Below are 21,639 nucleotides of genomic sequence, written 5' to 3' on the forward strand. Positions count from 1 at the left end.
CGTTTAAAGAGGCGAGTTAAGGTAATAAAAATTAAATTGAATTTTTCTTTTAAATATTTATATTAAACACCAGTCTTTACAGTATCGGATACTGATTATATACAAATTCACATACACAGTTCGGACGACGGTAAATTTATGCCATGGACGCGTGAACATTACATGTATAACTTAGATAGTTACAGTAAACAACATCAACGAAATGTTTGCTTCTAGTACCTTAATGTCACTTTATTAATAATGTTTTAAATATAAATCTCGGCGTCGTATTGAATCCTTTCGTTGGATATTTATATGACGTCACACACGCCAACACAGCTTTAAACCAAGTACATACTTTTTTTTTTTTCACGATAACTTTCTACCCATCCAGGGTGCTCTAGAGCCTTGTGACTGCTGCTTCGCAGTCTTTGTTCTTCTTCCCGCCGAGTTCAGCGTATATCTCATCAATGGATCGCTTTTTAGTCTCCGGGACGCAGAACACGATGTACACGGTACTGATGAGACAGACGGCTGCGAAGATCCAGAATATGACGTACAGACCGAGGTGAGTGGCCAGGGGATGGAACAAACGGAGCTCGATAGAAACTAGTGCACACGCGAACGCTATCACTATCGACGTTACCGTGCCGCGATACTGAAAACAGAAAAATATTGTTTAGAACTGTTTCGATATATGTCAAAGTCAATGTCAAAAATACTTTAAAAAAAACAAGGAAAATGTCATAAACGGTAAGGAATAGTTTCGACTAATGATTCTGTCAACAGTTCAGAATGTTAGTACTTAAATTAATTGGTTTTTTAAAACACGAATCTAACGACTTAAGTCTTTGTTACGAATAAAAAGAATACATTATTTTATAAACCAACCTGGAATGAGAACATCTCGGTCATGACGACGAAAGGTACGGGTTGTAATCCAGCCGCATCGCAGTAGATACAGAGGCAAAGGGCGAAGGCTGGCAACCAGGCTGCGACGCCGCCCGCCCACAAGAACCAGCCGCCCAAAGACACTAGTGCCAGGCCTGATACTAGACAGGTCGCTCCTAACAGTGGCTGAGGATATTATAGCAATATAGAGTAATTATAACATAGAGGCCGTTCAACTAATTTTGCTTCTGAAATTACTGTGACAAAATATATGAAACCAATTAATTTATATTTAAAGAAAGTATTTTTCTTTGTGTATCTAAATAATATTATTATAAACTTAAAATCTTTAACATAGATGTTTATAATTTGATGTAAGACACTGCGATACTGGTATAAAAAACAAAAAAATATATAATCGAAAAGAAAACAAATTAGAATCGCTATAATTAGTTGAAACAAACAAACTTAAACCGATATGTATGAAAAATAACGCCGTGATCTGATGGAATGTTACCAAAAGTTTGTATTCACCTTCCTGCCGGTTCTCTCTACTAGGCTGGAAGCTGTACATGACCCTATAAGCTGCACCACACCAAGGATGGTAGCTTGCTGATTAGCTGTCAACACCCAATCCCCACTAGCTTTACTGAAGATGAGAGACGCGAAGTGCAGCACGGCCAGGCACCCGCAGAGCTCACGGGCCAGGGTTATTGTGAGAGTTATACGGAACGCGTGGAAAGTGCTCGGATCCGATACTGAGGATGTAATTAAAAATCGTTATTATTAATAAATTAATAGTTTTGCGGATACCTAAAATGCTTCATATAAAAGTGTTCAATCACCTTTGTACTCTAAGCACATATAAGCATATTTGCAAGTATATTTCATGTCTTAAACTATTTAAAAGTTTTTATTTTATTATATCTACATAGATCCAACATGTTTAAAGGAAACTCAGTTTTTCAGATACTACGAGTTTTTATTGTTTTATAACTACATGATCCGGACTCGCTTTCATCTCGTCTGCTGTAATCACGTTTGCTGTAAAGGAACCGAAACGTCGAGAACATAAAAAACGCCTACTATCCAAAACACTTAGTTCCATTTATATGAGTACACGCGAAAATCTCACACAGATATCATTATCTAACATGTAAATTCATTCAGAATTGAACTTATTTCTTATCAAAATATGACTTATATTTGCTTCTCGTTGTCCCCTAAAACAGTTGGTCCGAAAAGCCTCGTAATATTTAGCAACTGTCATTCAACAATTTAATTACTTGTCAAAAACGCAAGCCCCTTAAAAAATAGTTTCCGAGTTCTCGGAAGAACTGCTGTTTTATTAATCAAGCTCGCCATTTAATCAACTTCATGTTTTTATTGCGTGTACGGAACAAGATAATATAAAAATCGATTTTTTTTTTTAATATATAAACCGGAAAATTCATCCGTCAGGTGTCTACGTAATTTATTAGATATGTATACCGTAAAATAAATATTTTTCAACCAATTTTATTATATTGTAAAACGAAACGACACTGACATATTATATAACAATTAAGTTGATCGTATTTATAGAAACCGGACTCTTTTGCAATAAAAACTAATAGGTCTCGTACTATAATCTAAATATATAAATAAAATTGGGGTGTATGTTTTAAATATTTAAATAACTGTTTTTTACTAGATGTGAATGACATATATGGTACATACGCCAAAAATACATCTATTTTTCACAATTTTTGGCTGTCTGTCCGTTTGTTTGTCCGGAACAATCTGCTAATCAATGAAATGGCTGAACCGAATTGTCTGGTCTTTTGTCATGTAGCTGATGTAATCAGGAATAAAGTAGGCTACTTTTTATCCCGATCCCGAAATTAAGCGTTCACACGCGCGAGTGGAAGACGGAACGCATGCTGCGCGTAAAAGTTTTTTATGTAAAAATAAATTCGTTGAATTTTTCCTAAAATTATAACCCCTAAAATGTTATTTTTATTATTCTTTAATATTTAACTCGAATCGCACAAATCCTTTTATTTTAATTACTCATACTTACATTATTAAAAAACTGTTCTCGTTATAAAGAACAAACTTATTACGTATTCAATTACGCAAGTGTCAAAGTCAAGTTCAGAAAGTTGTCAGTGGTTGGTGACGTCACGAGTCACGAGTCGCGAGCCAACAGCCAGCTTACATACAATACAGACGGACGATAGAACAGTTATATTTACAGAAGCAAATTGGTAAACCTTCAGTCAGGTTATGTGAGAGCTAACTCGTTACCGTTCGTGTTGTTTAAAGAACACTCGAACACGTTAACGTACGTTAAATACTTTGAATATAACAGTCGTTATAATGGCGTTATATCAATCATAATACATTATTGATACAGATAACACTTATGTATTTCAGTGATATAATTTATGACAAATAAATAATAAATACTTTTGGATTCCATTACGTGATAATTGTCGTTGTTTATTGTAGAAGAGTTTTTGGCGGGAAAGGTGACATTTAGACCTCTTTGATTGAATACTCTGTACACACCTAATGTTTTTAAAGTGGTGAAGAATTTGCCGGAGTTGCTCTGTTCTAACTCCAGCAGAAGCGATTGTAGTTCAGTATCCACGTTAGCGTCGCCAGTCTGCCGGCAGCGCAGCCAAGCTAAGGCACTCCTCGCCTCCTAAAACGCCAAACATTTAAGTATAAAAAAATTTAATGGTACATGATTATGTAAAACTAAATGATTTAAGAATAATTTGTCAATTTTATTGTATTTAAAATAATATATCAAATAACCCGATTAAATCATGTAATAAAATGTGTCAAAACGGTGACATCACAAACTTTATTGCCAGTTTAAATAAATTATTAACGAACTGCGAAAATTCTCAACGTTTAAAAATTCTTATCATATAACATTAAAACCGGAAGAAATAAAATATTTGCGTAACTGAAGGTCATTAATGGAATCCGACATATTTATTTAGATTTATTCTTCATTTAAATATATTTTGCTATTACGAGGAACGTTAATAATTATATTATAATATCTTAAACATGGCACGTATTTAAAGATAAATATTTGTTTAAGAATATTGTATGTCGGCATAAAGCTGTAAATATTGAACCTTCGTCTGCATTATCGAGACCGTTGTTTTAAAAAGGTACCAAAAAAATCATAGTATTAGAGTTTTTTTTTTATTGCAAATCGTTTTAAATGAAGGTTTTCTTAAAATATTTAACATGATTTAAATCACACCAAAAATTTCAGGATTTTAAATATTCTATTATACTCAATATAATTATTTACCTCGACCTTTCCGCTCTTCAACAAATAAGAAGGTGTCTCTGGCATAGCGGGGAACACAAGCAGATGTATCAGCGGTACAGCGAGGCAGATCCATAAGGTGGCGTGATAACATACATATTCTCCCAATATATATACAACCAAGTTTCCAAAATTTTGCGATAATATCACGAGACTGCCCAGGGTGCCACGGATGGAGTCTTCGCTTATTTCCTTAATGTACAACGGTGTGACGACGTACGAGCCTCCAACTCCAAAACCAACGATCGCTCTCGCTGTTATCAAAGCCCAGGTCTCAGTCGAGTATAGTTTCAAACCCCAACAGACCTGCCAAAAAAACATACTTTCAAAATAATATGTTTATTGTTCAATGTTTTTATAAATATCCGTAATAATTGTTATTAGTATTGTCAGTTATTTCAGGCTGCGTAAATCAGTATTTAGTAGGTAAGTATAAAAGAAGAAACTTCTTAGCATTCAATGGATTCACTGTGCGAGTGCTGGGCCCATCACGTTGCAGGAAGAGGAACTTCGACAGTGCCTGGGACTTGCGACCCAGGTGTAGGTTTAAGATGCCCCTATCTTACGCGCGTTAAACGCTCACCTCCAACGTCCAAGTTCCTCTGTCTACCTAAGCAAATTTGAAACAAAGCTACGAGGGGTGTCTTCGAAGTACGTTCCAAGAATGAATTGATGTAAGTTCTGGACAGCCCCAAGTCTTTTATTAGGTTGTAAAGAGATTTAGCTGTTATACCGTTGTCCTACTTCTACCGCGTACAAATTTACGACGAACCTATTCTTAGCGGCTTCGTTTTCTAGCTCTAAATACTTATCGAATGTAATATATGTGTTAATAAAAAAATAAGGAAAATAATTTAAAAACAATAGGTTTTAAGATTTCTATAAACCAATCGCTGAAAGTACTTACCTAAAACATGATTTTATCGATGTTTACAAATCTACCTGAATCTACCGTTTCTCATTCAATAATTATTATCAATATTATATGCGAAGATTTATGAATAAAATACTGATATCGCTCCGTGTGTAGCGACGCTGGGACTTATAGTAACCCTGATTCATTAACTTCGTACAAAACTAACATAAGTGTAAAGTTTTAAAGAATATATCTTGAAATTTTATGAGTAAAATAGTCAGAATCAACTGTTATGAATAATAGGAAATATCCGTAACATATAATATGTTATGTGAAAACAGACTGTTACGTGCTGTGTTATTATTTACATAACTTGGAATACATACAACATACATAACGAATTGGTAACAGTTTATAAGTTGATGCTGTCTAAATGAAACTAATATTTTTCGGATAAACTACCCGTGCTTTATTTTTATAAAAAACTACATACTCCCGACGTTTCGGTTACTTTTCAGCAACAGTGATTCACATCTCGTCTGCCCGTCTCGTCACGCGTAGTATATCCGAAAACTATTCGTTTCTTTTAAATGAATAAAACTTGCGAAAGTCTTAGATCTCATTAAGTTGATACCGTCTTATTCTTTTATGGGTTTATTACAATTGAATAAAATCAGCTAAGACTATATAGTTGCAATGATGAAGCTCAAGATGAACCGTCTCCAACTGGTTAGTCGAGGAAGACGTGTCGTCAGAAAAGTTACTATACTCACAGTATTTTGATATAACAAAAATTAGACATTTACCCGGAGGTGCATATTATTTTTAACTCGGTTAAAACTTCAGAGGGATGTTTTAAGTTTTACGTGTGTATGTCACATCGTAGCTCTTAAACGGTTCGACAGATTTCGATACAATTCTTTCACTTTAAAGCTAGTTTCCGTACAATGTTTCTTACGTATGTCTGGTCAAGCAGTGTAAGTTATCACCTCTGTTCCGTAATTATGTCATTATTACATTGTAATCCTTAAATATGTATGTAAGCCTTGATTTTTAATTAATAAAATTTTGTTGAATTACAAACTTTTTCACATAGATTGGATGTAAGCTTACATATGAAGGCGTCCACAAGGAAATTCCATTCAAATATATAACACTTTTAAATAAAACGATGGTTTTCGAGTTTACTACTCTTGGCCCTAAACACTTTCGTCTCGTCTGTCAATGATCACTGCTAATCGAAAATTTGAATAATAGAAAACAAATAAATATAATCAAAGAATAATAGGTAACGTAATATATCCGAAAACCGTATTTTTATTTAAATATGTACTCGCGATAATCTTTAATATCATTATATAACCTACCGCCATTGAAAACGAAGTCAACATTAGCGCTTTTTTTCGTCCAAAGTTGTCAACAATATAACCGAACAGGAATACGGCTGGAGTTCCAACCAGGTACGCGACGGAGGCCATCCAGGATATGACGTCAGGATGAACAGGCTTCGCTGCCGGGGTGTCCTCGGACATAAGGTAGGGACCCATCGGTGACAACCAACCGACGGCCATGCCATAGGAAAACACTGGCAGCACCACTGAAATAATAAAAAACTGTTATATGCTGATTTGATCTAAATTCTAATTCATATATATAAACTCAAATTGTGTATATGAATTTACGCTTAAAGATTAGTACAAATAATTACATAATATAATAACGGTGCTATATACACAAAAATATACATAAATGCAAAAGTAATAAATTTAAAAGAGTAATTAACTTCTGTTAAAACTATTTGTTCTTTGACAAAACGTAAGTGAAACTTTAATATTTTTAACATTTGGAATTACGTCTTCTGAATCCAATTTAATGCTATTTGTTCATGAAGCAGAGAGATTTCAATCATTACAATAAATGTCATTAATTAAAAAAAAAACTTTTTGTGTACAGCCTAAACACTTGATTTGATTTCTGTTGCAAATTGACATATTCGAGCGTATAAACAAAACCTCGGTACAATATTGCCGACAGTTAAGAATTTAAAAGATTTTAAATTTTGAATGTTGCTAGTAGAAAATAAAAAAATATAAAATATAGTAATGAAAAAATATACAAAAATTCTTTCAAATATATTTATTTTATATAATATATTGTAATTTAAACAATAATTATCTTACAAAAAAATATTTATATATTCTTTAATTAATTTAATTATAAGAAATGACGCAATGTTTACAACGGCAGTATTAACAGTTAAGTTTCTCTTGGATCTGTGTAAGCGATGTTTGTTTTTAAATTGTTCCCAATAACAGGAATCCGGTGTCAATTGATGTTATGAGAAAAAAAATACATTCAATGGAACACGCACTTAAAATTCAGATGATAAAAACTATGCGCGATTTTCATATTTGTACAGATAATTGGGTGCGAAAATCATTTTATTTACTTGTTACATACATACGCTAAAAATTCTCAGAAATATAACCAATAGGTAACAGTTCATAGATCGATGTCGTTCAATTTATGTGACAAACAAAACAATTGCATTGCGTAATTATTATGTCGCTATGTAACATTATATGTACAAGCATTATTCCCGACAATATTAACCTCTTTGATTATATCAAAAATATATTATTGCACCCACATCAATATGTTTTAAAAAAGATAATAAAGGTTGTAAAGTTTTTAATTTCAAAGCTTTATATAATATATTAAATGTTATATAGAATTAAGTAAAATGTTATTATTAGAATAAGTGTAAGTTCAATCACCTACGTCATTAGAAAGTGTCATTCGTATAACAGGTATCATTAACAGATAACATATAAAGCGTAGTACACAAATATGTTCATAAATTATACATGCAAAACGTGAGACGTTTGAAATATACGACTTGATGAAAATTAAGGAATTCTAACGGTTACCCAGACACTCGAATGATACGTAAATATATTGAATAATATATATTAGGATAGCTTAGATTTTTTCCACAATAATATTAACAATAATCAGAGGCAATATTTTTATGGTATAATATAAAGAAAGCGTAAATATTTCAAAGTACTCATCAAATAGTGAAAATGTCGGCTAAACTTTGTATCTTTTTAAAATATGAAACAAAGTCCAACGATTACAAAATCTATTATAAGGAGATCTAATAAGTTACGTAAAATAACAGCTGATATTTCATTCACTTCAATTACTGTTGGGGCAGTGAGACGTTTGTTTATGTCCTTATTAGTTTCTCGACTTCTATTTGTCGAATGGAATCCCGAAGCTTCTGGCAAAATTTGATTGAAAAAGCTTGAGGATAAAATACCAAATTACATTTATAATTTCGTTACACAAAAATGTGTTAGGGCTTTCTTATATTTCATTTGTTTCGTGGCTTGACGTCATTGGATCTGACACATTTAAAGTTGTTTACAAAATACATTTGACAGACCATGACAACTAGTTTGATTATAATGGCATATTAAAACGTTGTGCCAATAAATTAAGACGGTTAATAAGACGGTATTTTTTTTTTTCATTCTCGGTTACTGTCATTAATCAGATGCGTTAACCAGCGAACAAAACAACTCAATCAATTGTGGACATTACGCTACATTCTGTTTTAACGTACAGTGACATTTGAGTATCACATCCATTGTGTATGGAAAGAAATTCATTATAGTTTTCTTCTATATACACATTTTACAAAAATATTAATAAACTATTCAGGCTAATGGTTTCTTATTATAATATTATGATAGTTTTCTGACGACAGGAAATACATTGAGTTCGGTACAGTTCGAATAATCTGAAATGTTTATTGAAATAAATTAAAATCAGGTAAAACCTCCTTCACCAGAACAAGATGGCGTCATAACTAACCATTCTTTTTATTTTACTAACAAAAGATAAGACCAGTTCTTCTTGATTTATAGTTGATAATAAAGACGTTCTTTATTGAAATTAATTTGATACGCTTTTAAATCATAATAATTTTGATGAAATAAAACTAAATATGCGTAGTTAATGGAATGATTTATAAAATAGTGAATAAAAATAATACTAACAAGAAAAGTATTTATTACGGTTATTTTCAAAGAAAGAATTAATATGAAATCTTTATAAGCGAGATATTGCAAAAGTGAAATTAATATTTTAAAATTTTACCAACAATAAATGAAACGTATTGATTATTATTTATATATTTTATACACAATATTAAAGTGTACATTAGTATCACTCTTTGTATTTTTTCTTCACTTAGTGAAGACAATTACTTAATTTCTCTAATAATTACTTATCCAAAATGGATGCCTTCATTAAGTTATTACTCATAACTCTTTAACCCATTTGGGTACACAAAAATAGGCTAAACTATTGAACTATTATAGATGAACTTGACATAGACGGAATAACCTTAAAACAAATATTTCTCATATATTCCTATCATCTATGAAAGAAAACATTGAATTTGTGAAATGATGATTATTATTAGATGTATTTAGGTTAATAATGTTTAACCATTCTATGTAACCAGATGTTGAACTCTTTTACGCAGTATTAGCTAATGGTCTCTTTATTAAATAACTAATAAAAGTTTGCATAACATTATTGTTAAAATCGTTTTTTTTTAAATTTTATATTATATATTGGCAATATAATCTCAACCTTTGCGTCTCAACATTCGAAAATTAAAAAGAAATAAATGTTTACGTTGTGTCATTGTAAGCACATAAATAGATATTACAAAAAAACTAAATTTCTAACACACCAGTTGTTTTTTAAAATATTTATGTGCTATTTTATACTTTTAAGTCTTTGTATCATATATATCATTACATTATTTCAATGATCATTTACAAATTAATAGACATGTATGTATATCTAATTATGATATAAGTGTAAGAATATTTAAAAAAATAATTAATTAAATAATAATTTATTTATATAAATATTGAAGTTTTTCAATTTCTTAAATAAAATAATAGTTTTGTTCTGCGTGTATCTTGACAGGAAAAAATCTATTATTTTCCCTTAAGAAAACCGGTTCTCTACATGACAAGTTCACTTTAAAGAATCTATTATGCATTATTAGCATATGTGATTAATATAATGTATTTTTCAAATGTTAATGGGTTCAGTGATCGCCAACGTATTTTAAGGTCGCCTTGATCGCGAACTTTACTCAGCCATGACCTTGTCGGATGAAACTTTCGACAAACTCGTTCGCAGACTCGTCTGATGCAAGACGACCAGTTACGACCAAAATACCGACTGACCGTTACGAGTAAACCATCAAATTAGATGCGTTTAGAAAAAAGTAAATAATAGTTGTAACTTCCATTCAAAATAATATATATTATAGTGAACACATCCTTAAAGTACCAACTTAAGGGCATTGGGCGAGTGTTGCATATAAAACCACTTTTCTTGAAAGTATTTAATTTCGCATTACCGAAGCGATTTAGAATCATTCAATCTCTTGTAATGGTCATATGACTTTTTAATAACTATCAACATTATTACACCTTTTTCCCTATAATTTACGCTCGGATTTCTAGGAAAATAAGAAAGCTTATTATTAGCCGTGAATCTACAAGTAATAATATGATTTATAATATATTTTATAAATCTACGTAGCTTTTTTTATAGCTGTTCATTCAGAGTACTGAGTAATTAATAAATGTGAATATTATAGTATATAAAACATACTATGGAATAAATAATATGATTTTAAAATTAAGAAAAAAAAAACTATTTTTTTCCCCTATTTTTTTTTTGAAAAATACGGTTTTTAATCCTTTTTTTATAAGAAATAATATTAAATAGAATATAATAACATAATGTGTAAATTCATAATATTATAATTTTTAAATTTTATTTTTAAATAATAATTTTAAATTAGTGTAAAAAGCGTTAGACCGAAATATTATTTTAAACTCTTATAAAAATTACATTGATTTTTTTCTTGGTCCTAAATATTTACATATAAAATTATACGTATAAAAACTATATTCCAAAAAATCATGAATAAAAAATTACTCACTCAAAACTGCCACCACGACTTGATTTAATTTGCTCCCTTCCGAATAATATTTTTTGGCTGTATATTTTAACATTTTGTTTTTTTTTTTTATCTATTCACTGTTTTTAATATTACTAAATACAAACACGTTTTATAATCTGTCGTCCGTACGTCAACTGGCGGGAACGCGCGCCTAGCCCGGAACTCTCATTTGAAGTGAGTAAAATTTGTGTTCCTTGTGCGGTATAGTGTTTACTTTTTTCATTTACATATTGGAGCCAGTGTAACTTCATCTCCGTATAGTTTCACGGAAAACTCGCTTCTAATACACGATTAGTGGAATTGTAATAATTTTATGGACTTGGAATAATTAACTCCATATTTGTACATGTCTCAAGTGAAACTGATTTTAACAAAATGTAAGTTTGTAGTTTTAACTTTTTATATTGCTATTCCTGTGAAAGTATTAAAAATCATAACTTAGATAAAATAGATGCTATCTTTTCCATTTATATATACTTTTTATCATTATTTTATAAACACTACTTATTATTGCTTATTGCAATGGTATGTTACCATTAAAAAAATCTTGTTCGATCTCAAACCCCAAACATAATTGATAATTCTCAAAGCAATTTATATATTTAATTGAATACAACAAATTAGAATTTGCATACATTTTTATATTTCAATAATTAATCACAATGATGATTAAATGTCTAAATATATGGTATATAATAATACAATGTTTAGTTATTATATATTTACCAAGAAAAAGGAGTGAAGCGTGCTTTTGATAAAAAATAAATCAATCGCGCCGGTATAGACTATAGAGGAACCTTAATTACGGGTAAACATACGTCAGCTCTACGTACGAAAAACGTTTAAACTTTAAGTGTTTAGGTAAATTTTGACTTCCCTACTAGGTAACGCGGTTACAGTATGTTTAGTCATAGTTGACATCGTAACGGTGTAAATACAACGTTAACACTTTAATTCATTCATCTATGAATAAACTCGGTTATTGAATGAGTAGCGGGCGACGCTTCGTGTGTGATGACGATGTAAGCTTGTACCAAGCAATCATTCATATCATGAAACTGAAGAAAATTCTTTAATTTAATTATTATAACAATAAAAAAATATTTATTTATAAAAATTACTAACGAACATACTATCAGTACTCATTTATTATGCTACCTCGTAATAGAGAAGTTGTTGTAAATCGGTTAATAGTGTAGTAGTATTTCGACACAAACAAACTAAATAGTTTCAGATATATGACATAAGTCTTACGAGACGATAAACATTAATATAACGAAACTATTAAATTCACTGCAACAATATATTTAATGTATTCTGTGTTTTTTTTTAATTATTTATCAGTCAATAATTCATAATTAATTAAAACAACTATAAATAATTATTAACTCCACATGATATGTTTGTTAAATGGCTTAATAAATATAAATGTCTGATTTTTTTTTTAAATAAAAGATGAACCTACTCACAAACAGAATATGTTATTAAATTTAATACTATTATATTATATATTAAAATTAATATATATATATATTCTAATGACAACACTAGTTAATTTATATTTTATAATATATTTTTGTAATATAGAATTACATAGAAATAATCTGCTATAAATATTCAAATGGAATGCGTAATTAATCCCGGTTCGTGATTAATTGTTATGTATGCAAAATTCTATTCACATAGAATTCCTTAAATATATCCTATAATTACTCACGAAATGTATTGTAATAGATCAAGACAGGCGCCATCGCTGGACTATCTTCAGGGTTCAGCAGTCAAAGGTTTTGGGGGTAGAATGATAAAAAATTTAAAATAATTGCATCCATACATACATAATACTGAACTTTTATTTAACGTAATGAAACCTATTAATTATTATACATATTCGTATTATAAAATCTCATTTCTTATTGTTTCTCGTTCAGCAATCAGCATGGATCGTACGCGTGGATTACATACTGGTTTCATTGGTATTTATAAACGAGTTCAAATCATTTAATTATAATATTTGAATGTTTGATGCCATTTTTGTACAAAAAAAATTATTGGGATGTCCCACACATGGAAATGGGAACTATAGAATGGGACTGGACGTTTTATGAATGAGCGAACGAATACTCAATTCATTCATTTCCTATTATGCATTGTTTTACACGCAGGTGATATAACTTACACCGTTCTCATACAGCTTAACTGTATAGGAATTTAAATATTGCAAATAGTTAAGGCCTCTCGTGTATAAATTTTGAAGAATTTAAGTCCTCTTGAATGTCCACGCGTGTGGATAAGGCTTTATTATTATAATTCTTCTATGTAGAATATCAAATCAAATTTGAAAGCTCAAAGGTTACGAAATGTCATAGTGACATAGCAACGATACGATAAAATTATAAATTGGGTCATGTTTTGGCTTTTTATTTTCTTTACATCCGTAAGAGGCTGGGACTTCCAGGACCAATTGGAGAGAGCCGACAGCATATGCAGGTCCTACGGTTACCAGGTTGTAGAAGGGATATTCGGCAAGGAAACTTATCTGTTATGTCTCAAGACTCTTGCTATTGGTAAATAAATTGCAGAATGTTTTTATGATCTCGATAAAATCCAAACTAGAATTTTATACTAAACTATTATAATTACCCGATTAAAATTCAATCTATACCAGAATAATTCGTAAATATATATTTTCTTTGGTTTATTTGTAAAACATAGTTTTATGTGATATTGCTTAAGTTTATTAAGGCCTCTATTAATGGGAAAGCAATATTCGAAATAGAGAATGTGTATATTGAAATCGTATATATCTATATATACAAAATTTTGAAATGTCATTGGTATAGTAAGAATAAAATTTCTAAGGTACCTCACCACTTATGAGTCAACAGACAACATTGCTGTTGGATCCTGATATGGATGATAAACTAGTTCCCAAGTTTTCTCCGGTATTAGCGGATATAGTAATGTCGAGGGGGTTCCCCGTGGATGATCCGGCAGCCGGTTCAGCTGAGGGTTACGTAGGAGAGGACAATCATTTTTACGGAGTCTTGCATCTAGGTAAATATAACTGAAATATAAAAATAACCAGCTACCCTCACTTAATACTCAAGCGTCCAAAATCCTAAGGCGGTTTGATTATTCTGACTGCATAATGAACTATCGAAGAGTTGGTTAGGTATCTAAACAGACTTGATCTTTATTCGATTTAAGCAATACTCTTGTATTAGCCACACGTAACACTTACTTATGCATATTTTATACAGTGCAAGTCATATAAGCAAAAGGTTAAAAAAATAATATGGCTCTAGACTTGATTTAAATATTTAAATATGTTTAGTAATAAAAACTATACAGATTATAAATCTGAGATTGAAAAATAAAAAGCAGAAAAAATTATGGTTTTATTTTGATCACATCCAAAAGTATAATGACGGTGGTGATGTAACATTAAAATAAAAAAATAAACAACCAAGATATAGGTACATATTGTTGATTTCAAAAAAGGTTTTATGTTACTTTATCTTGTGGTTTGGCGAGTTATAAAAAAATATTAATATCGTAGTGTTGGTAAGACTGTTCTTTATGTAATGGCAGGTAACCGAACATTGCACGCCGATCCGTATGGTAAAGACGGTCCCGATAAATCGTTCGGGGTTCTCATTAACGACAACATGGCGGCACCTAAAAGACCACGCCGCGACCATGCACAGGTGAACAGGTGATGTGATATATATATTAACATTATTGAAACGGGCTGTCTGTTTGTTTGAACATATACAATATTGAAGCGCTTGGAAAGCGCTTTCTTATTAAAAAATTATAGCCTGCGAATGGAATGCATTGGGCAAAGTTAGACGCAAAAGAGTTTTTTTTTTTTGTGGAAGAAAAATAATTTAATAAATGAAATGATTTCGACAGAATGCAAACTTGTTATTAAAATCGGTTCCTTCGATGTGTTAGTTAATGAGACGAATTTATTGATTTATCTGAATTGGAACCAGTTCGGTGTAGCGTAGTAAATGTTTGATTCCGAGTCAAAGTTTTATATATTTTAAGCGGTTTTTTTTCTTTGTTTTATTTATCGATATAAAACTTAGGTCGGAGCCGGTTTCGACAAGCTCTCATACTTCCCATACCGCATAGAAGACAGAGCCCCGGAAACCGGCATCGCTAGAGCTCGTATCTGCGATCTGCTTCTGCTAGCTGATAAGGAATTCTACGAAAAGGTCTCAAAACATATATGACACACATTACGCAACAATACCTACGTACCGTTTAGAGTAATAAATTAATATTGAAATTGCTATTACACATAGGAATTTATTTAAACCTTACACTACACAATAACGAGAAATATTTATATTCATGAAGCAATAAATTATTATTTTTTATTGTTATGATTGTTGGGATATAAGTTTTTGTACGTCGCATGTGTATGAGGGTAGTTCGTGATTCCTTTAAATTTCCTAGGACTCTAATTCGAGTATAAATCACGTGGTGCAAAGGATGATGCATGCCGTGGCCCAGGCTGATATTATATTTAGGAACTCTGATTTCAACGAGGACGGCGTACCAGATAACATTGGTGCGTAAAAATGTGTTATAAAATACTCCAAACTTATAGTGTGTAGTTAATAAAGTGATTTTAACTACATCACCAAAATCGGTTTAATTCAGGAATTTCTAATAAAGTATCATTAAATGTATGTATTCTTAGACAGGTTTCCAACGTCACATTAAATACGAAGTATTTAATAACCTACTGTATATTAAGCAAAAACTATTAATACTAATGTTGAGATACAAAACTTGTGTTAAGATTATTGAATTCAGAAATATCGCCCCCTTTGTTAGACTGCTATGATAAATAATGTTTAGAATAAGTGAAAATTATATTATTACAATAGCCCAAAAATTATTTTCTTCCTATTATAACATGTGATTACTTGTCTACTAGTCTACTAGTAGTATATTCGTCTACTAGCCTAGGTCTTTTTAGGTTTTGCAGTAAAGTATATAGTAATTCTAACGTCTGATGAGACGAACAACCGTGTCTTCGGTGATCTGGTTAAAGACCGGTCTATAGACGGGCGGAATTATCTCATGCGGTTCGCGAGGCTCAGGAGACTGTCTGAAGTCTGCCTCGGGGTCGCCTTCTCTGGACATGCCTTCCTCAACAGGACCTTGGGATTGAGGTGCAAAAAGCTATGAAATATATTTATATAAATATATATATGAAACGAATCTTGCCAGCACTCCATGGATTCGCCGTGCGGGTGTCAGGACCATCGCGTTGCAGGGAGAGGAGCTTCAACAGTGCCTGGGACTGGTTTAAGGGTTATCTAACGCGCGTAAAACGCCCACCTCCACCGTCCAAGCTCCTCTCTCTACCTATATATATATATATATATGACGTAATAAAACAATGTACACACCCCATGTTCGCATCGTCATACAGAGCGATGACAGTTTTCTTTCTTAATGGGAAACGGTTAGCGATTGGTATGCAGTGCGCTGCGTGACGACGCGAACGTACAGAATACATATTATTCAATGTAAAGGTAGAAGAAACTGGATGAAACGAAACTTAGAATTGGAGTTTGACATGTTATGTAACATAACCACAGAATAACATCAGGGAAGTGACGTCATAAATTAACATTTAAATCGTGCTCGAGCTATAATTCCAATATCAATATAAAATATATTATTTTTCATTTATATTATTACTTAGACCTTTGATATACAATATACCGCCCACTTTGAATATAGAAAAAGTTTGATATATATTAGTTTTTCAATATAATTGTGGATATAAATAAACTATTGCGTAGATTCATTCTCAAGTAAGCTACGGGCGGTCTGTGAGACCGATATAGTACTTACGACAAGTCTCCGTCGTCAGACTTGATACGGCACGTTAACAGTTTTTCATTCATAAATCATGTATATGTAATACACACATACTCGTAGTATCAACGTTGGTCCATGAATGAAAAAATATTAACGCCTCGTATGTAGTGTAACGATGTAAACTTGTGGTAAAGTTACAGCGTATAGCCATGTTATAGTTTCACGTCGTTGGGCGGAGGGCTAGGTGGCGCTGCGGGCGGTCTGTGTGACCGACGCGCCTACGGACGCTCCTTCAACACGCTCGCCCTCGCGCACGCCACCGGCGAGCGCGACCGAGTGCCCGAGAGGCTCGCGGCGCTCACACTGGCGCACGAGATGGGTAATGGATTCCAAATTTGAAAATTTATGACGTTCGAGAGGCATCCGAAATTTGACAATGACTTTTGATGGTTGTATCGAAGTTTAAAATAAGTTGATAGTATGCCTTGTACCGCATTCCACATTTGAATTTTGCATATTGAGTAGGTTTTAAGCTGTTCGAAATATGAAAATCATAATATTCGCGTATGAAACTTGAATCGACAACATTGTGTCCATTTTTTATGAAAATTGCGTGCACGGACGAAAATGAGATTTAGCACAGTCAAAGTGTATATCGGGAAGGACTGCATAAAGCTATTTTATATACAGAATGAATTAGAAATACATTGAATAATTGAAAATTAATATCACACACACTACCATGACATACACACACGTCACACTTATATAATACATCAATACGTGAGGGTATCTCAGTGTGTGTGTTGTCACTAAATGTCAATCATAATGACATTCATATTGTACTATTGAACTTGAAATATTAACTAATTATGGTCTAGTATCGAATGTTGGGTGATACATATTGAGTTTTAAATTTTTTGTTGTGGTTTTTAATTTATACCTAATTTAAATTTATTATATAGATGGTATGGTATTCGAAATTTGAAATTTAATAATAATTTTGTGTTCGAATTTCAAATGTGCATTAAACTAGAAGCTGATAGTATTGAAGGCTTGATTCAAAGGTCATAGTTTCGGAGCCCACCACGACGACAATTTCCCAAACCCTGACTGCCGCGGTTATCTGATGGGGTCACAGTCAACCCCCACCAAACACTCGGAGTTCTCTGTCTGTAGTAAGAGACTCATCACGGCTACCCTCAGCAGCATGAGCTATTGTCTCACGGAAGTGGACCAGCCGTATTGTGGGAATGGTATGTATAATGTATATATTAATGGTTGGATAGAATTGTTTTTTTTTTAATACAATGACGTATCCAAGAGATGTGATTGAGTTTATAGCGTGCCAGTATTATGATCAAATCGTTTTTTGTGTAATTATTAAAAACGGTTAAATCTTTTTTGGATAACAATATATATATATATATATATATATATATATATATATATATAATTCAAAATCTCTGTAAATATAGCAAAGTTTTGTTCCAATATATTAAAAAGAAAAGTACTCATAGAGAAACACTTAGTCAGTAATTATATAGTTTCACCTTCATAATTCTTAATAACATAAACTAAAGAAAAGAACGAAATCAAAATAATAAATATAAAAAAAAAAATCTCATTTATCTGAATGGTAAGTTATAAAAGGTAATCTTTTTTGGGAGTTTAAAAAAAACAATGGCACCAGGTATAGTAGAGATCGGTGAGGCTTGTGACTGCGGTCTACCCTCCGAATGTAGTCAGAGGGACCCGTGCTGCACCCCGCGGGCCGGAGGAGCACTCGTGTATGAAGAGGGGTGAGATAGAGATAGATAGATGTAGATTCAGAGATATATAGTTTGGTACGCGTGAAGTAGATGGTTAAATGTATATAATACTTACCCACCAAGACCAATTAAGACGAAACAGCTTTATGGAGAAAGCAAGGTGAATGTAGTATTTCGTAGGTTGTAGACTCGGATCTGTTTGTTTTGATAGCGTATAAAATTGTTTATTATTTGACAATACGCATACTCTTGTGCTAAATATCATCATAAAACATTTCGTTCTATCGAACCCGATATTAGAATGAGATTTAACAATACAAATGAATCATGTATTCTTTGAGGGTAGATTTAAATTATTTTTAATATCTATATCTACCCTCAGTTTGTGGCGTTTGCATTGCGTCCAAAAACTCGCTATTTTTAATAATATAATTCCTATTGAAATATAAACACCTACATACAGATTATAATAGATGAATTGATTTTCATGAAATTTTAGAGTAATATAGCTTAAATAATAGAAAAACATAGACTAAGTTAGAGATAAACTTTTTTCGCATAAACATAATATAATATGTTAGATTGATAGATTATGTATATATTCCAGGACCTTATATAAAGAGGGCTGCTCCGTATCACCTGGAGTCAGTTGTCACCCCTCCCAGGGTCTCTGCTGTAACGCTAACTGCGAGTTCGCCAATCTTACGAGCAGTGGAATCGTTAGTTTCAATTGGTGGTAGACGGTAGATGGTAGACATGCCATCACACACGTGCCAATTTATGATGGTACCACTAAATAAAATTTAATGCCTTTATATGGGCATAAGAAAAAAGCAAAGTACAATCGAACGAACTAAAATATTAGTTATCCGAAAATATTAGTTTCATTCACACCGTATATTTCTGTCATCGGAAATTAAAATAATAAGAAAAAAAACACATCTATATTCATTCTATTTTGGTGATACGGCATTCATTATACTTATATATATACATATATCGTAAATATGTAAATTCTTTTATCGTCTCATATCCAAGGAGTGTCATCACCAGCATCACGAGTGTACGTGTGCGGATTTATCGTCCTGTGACTGTGGTGTGGGCGGGCGATGTCTCCTGGACGGCACCTGTCACGCCGCAGACTGCGCCGGGCTCGGTTTAAAGGAGTGCAAGTGCCCCAAATCCGGACCGGTGAGACAGACGCCCGTAGGGACATACTCTTAACCGATTACGAAAGCCCTATATTAATTGAAAACGTTTTATAAGCATTCTAATATGTGTCCTTTATAATGAGATCTAAGACTTTCTCGAGTATTCATTTAAATAAAACTAACTATGTAGTTGAGGTTGAGCTTTTTATATATTCTTAAAACACTACATACATAAGGACGCTGAGTGGAGAAAATGACTTATAACATTTTTAATACAAGTGTTAATACCATAAAAACGTGTCAACAGGGCGGTACATTAAAAAAATATAGAAAGTGCGGAGTGTGTTGCCAGTTCACAAAATCCGGTGTAACGAAATGTCAAGGTATAAATGTATATATATGGCAATACATATAATATATATTTAATACCTAAAATATATATATTTTTTATTACAGGCGTTGAGTTTGCGGCGAGGGAATTGATCGCCGAATCAGCGCTGCCACCCTCGCTTTTGCCGAACAACACTTACAAAGGATGTGGGTGTAACGATAATATTAACATACAGTGATAGCACACACAGAACTAATATAATTTGTATGTGCTAGCTTTTTTTCGTATTCTTTCGATTTGATTTTGGAACACGGTTCACAGATAATTGAATTCCGTAGCTAACGAACTAAAAAGAGCGCCATCTAGCGTTCGTATCAAGTAACTATATGTATAATACAATAGTTATGCTTTGATACCGCGATTCCTGCATATACTTACACCTAGTCCCTAGTTAAACCCCCGGGTCGTTATAGTCTGTAATGTACACGAGAATGCTGTTATATTTAAACGAAATAACTAATGATGTCCGTTTAAAATGTATATATTTCGTATTTATTATCAGAGTTAAGTAGGATTGTATATTGCAGCCAATATGACATTGAAAATCTGCGCCAAATCTAAATGCGGGTATATGACGATCCGGGCGTGGTCCCCGGGCGAGGCGTGCGTGTCCTTGAACACTGTGGGGATCTGCTCGCCCAAAGGAAGCTGCAAGATGCTGGGCGGGCCTCCCACGCCTAATATATACCCAGAAATTGCTGTGAGTGATAGTCTGTGGGGCCCCATTTGAGATAATATGCGTGGAAACTTTATTGTCCTTCAGAAATAGTTGCTTTCAATTAAAGTACCCTAAAAAAAGTAATAAAATAGTTAAATCTATACATTTCATAGATTACTATAATAAAAAATTATATGAAAAACAATAAGTTTACAGAGCAACTTTGTTTTATATCGAACATGAATAGGGCAGTTCTGAAATCTACCGAATCTGTCAAAAAGCATTATCTTGTTTCAGAACATAGAGACGATGAGACGAACTGGCTGGTTGAAAAGTTTTGGTTCTAAATTAGCAAGTTCATCAATTTCTGAACTTTTTATTAGATCATTTTTTATTTATTATTGTATATTATAAAATATATATAATCTGTTGTGAAAGTAAAAATTTTGTTTATGTATAATTAAAACGTATTGAAATATTTTATAACGTTCCTTAAGGGCATGGATACAAGTTATTTAGAGCAGCGGTGAAGCTGAAACGAAAATAAAGGCTTGAGGTAAGCATAGCATAACGCTCCTCTATGAAAGTTTTTATCCGAGAAATTATTATTTAATCCGCACTGGACTCGGCTTTACGGCTTTAGGGACGAGAATTATCGCGTTTAGCACTAGGAACTCTGCTTATAAT

General features: G+C 32.3%; 2 protein-coding genes across 2 annotated transcripts; one reads left to right on the top strand and one right to left on the bottom strand.

The window, feature by feature from the left end:
* Positions 1–41: 41 nt before the first annotated feature.
* LOC116775130 (facilitated trehalose transporter Tret1-like) lies at positions 42–11,311 on the bottom strand. The gene is made up of 7 exons (XM_032667952.2): positions 11,110–11,311; positions 6,431–6,660; positions 4,190–4,513; positions 3,424–3,559; positions 1,405–1,628; positions 871–1,056; positions 42–637 (listed from the first exon to the last, which is right to left on the bottom strand). The coding sequence occupies exons 1-7, from the start codon at positions 11,180–11,182 to the stop codon at positions 380–382; spliced, it is 1,431 nt and encodes a 476-aa protein (XP_032523843.1). The 5' UTR covers positions 11,183–11,311; the 3' UTR covers positions 42–379.
* A 1,867-nt stretch (positions 11,312–13,178) lies between these two features.
* Positions 13,179–21,477, top strand: LOC116775409 (disintegrin and metalloproteinase domain-containing protein 10-like). Its single transcript, XM_061524752.1, has 15 exons — positions 13,179–13,694; positions 13,990–14,184; positions 14,722–14,837; positions 15,225–15,353; positions 15,598–15,712; positions 16,127–16,322; positions 17,199–17,359; positions 18,048–18,236; positions 18,674–18,782; positions 19,360–19,471; positions 19,791–19,943; positions 20,211–20,286; positions 20,360–20,440; positions 20,822–20,994; positions 21,250–21,477. Exons 1-15 carry the CDS (start codon positions 13,535–13,537, stop codon positions 21,364–21,366), a joined length of 2,082 nt encoding a protein of 693 aa, XP_061380736.1. The 5' UTR covers positions 13,179–13,534; the 3' UTR covers positions 21,367–21,477.
* The last annotated feature ends 162 nt before the right edge of the window (positions 21,478–21,639 follow it).

This window comes from Danaus plexippus, chromosome 25, assembly GCF_018135715.1.
Source record: "Danaus plexippus chromosome 25, MEX_DaPlex, whole genome shotgun sequence".
In the NCBI taxonomy this organism is placed as follows: Eukaryota; Metazoa; Arthropoda; class Insecta; order Lepidoptera; family Nymphalidae; genus Danaus; species Danaus plexippus.

Excerpts from the sequence above, each read along its gene's own strand:
- LOC116775130 (XM_032667952.2), bottom strand. The coding sequence starts at position 11,182 with ATGTTAAAATATACAGCCAAAAAATATTATTCGGAAGGGAGCAAATTA. Across the intron at positions 3,560-4,189 it reads TGAAGAGCGGAAAGGTCGAG|GAGGCGAGGAGTGCCTTAGC; the intron begins GTAAATAATTAT and ends TTGGCGTTTTAG. Across the intron at positions 1,629-3,423 it reads CACCACTTTAAAAACATTAG|TATCGGATCCGAGCACTTTC; the intron begins GTGTGTACAGAG and ends TTACATCCTCAG.
- LOC116775409 (XM_061524752.1), top strand. The coding sequence starts at position 13,535 with ATGTTTTGGCTTTTTATTTTCTTTACATCCGTAAGAGGCTGGGACTTC. Across the intron at positions 16,323-17,198 it reads AACAGGACCTTGGGATTGAG|TTTCACGTCGTTGGGCGGAG; the intron begins GTGCAAAAAGCT and ends GCCATGTTATAG. Across the intron at positions 17,360-18,047 it reads CACACTGGCGCACGAGATGG|GTCATAGTTTCGGAGCCCAC; the intron begins GTAATGGATTCC and ends CTTGATTCAAAG.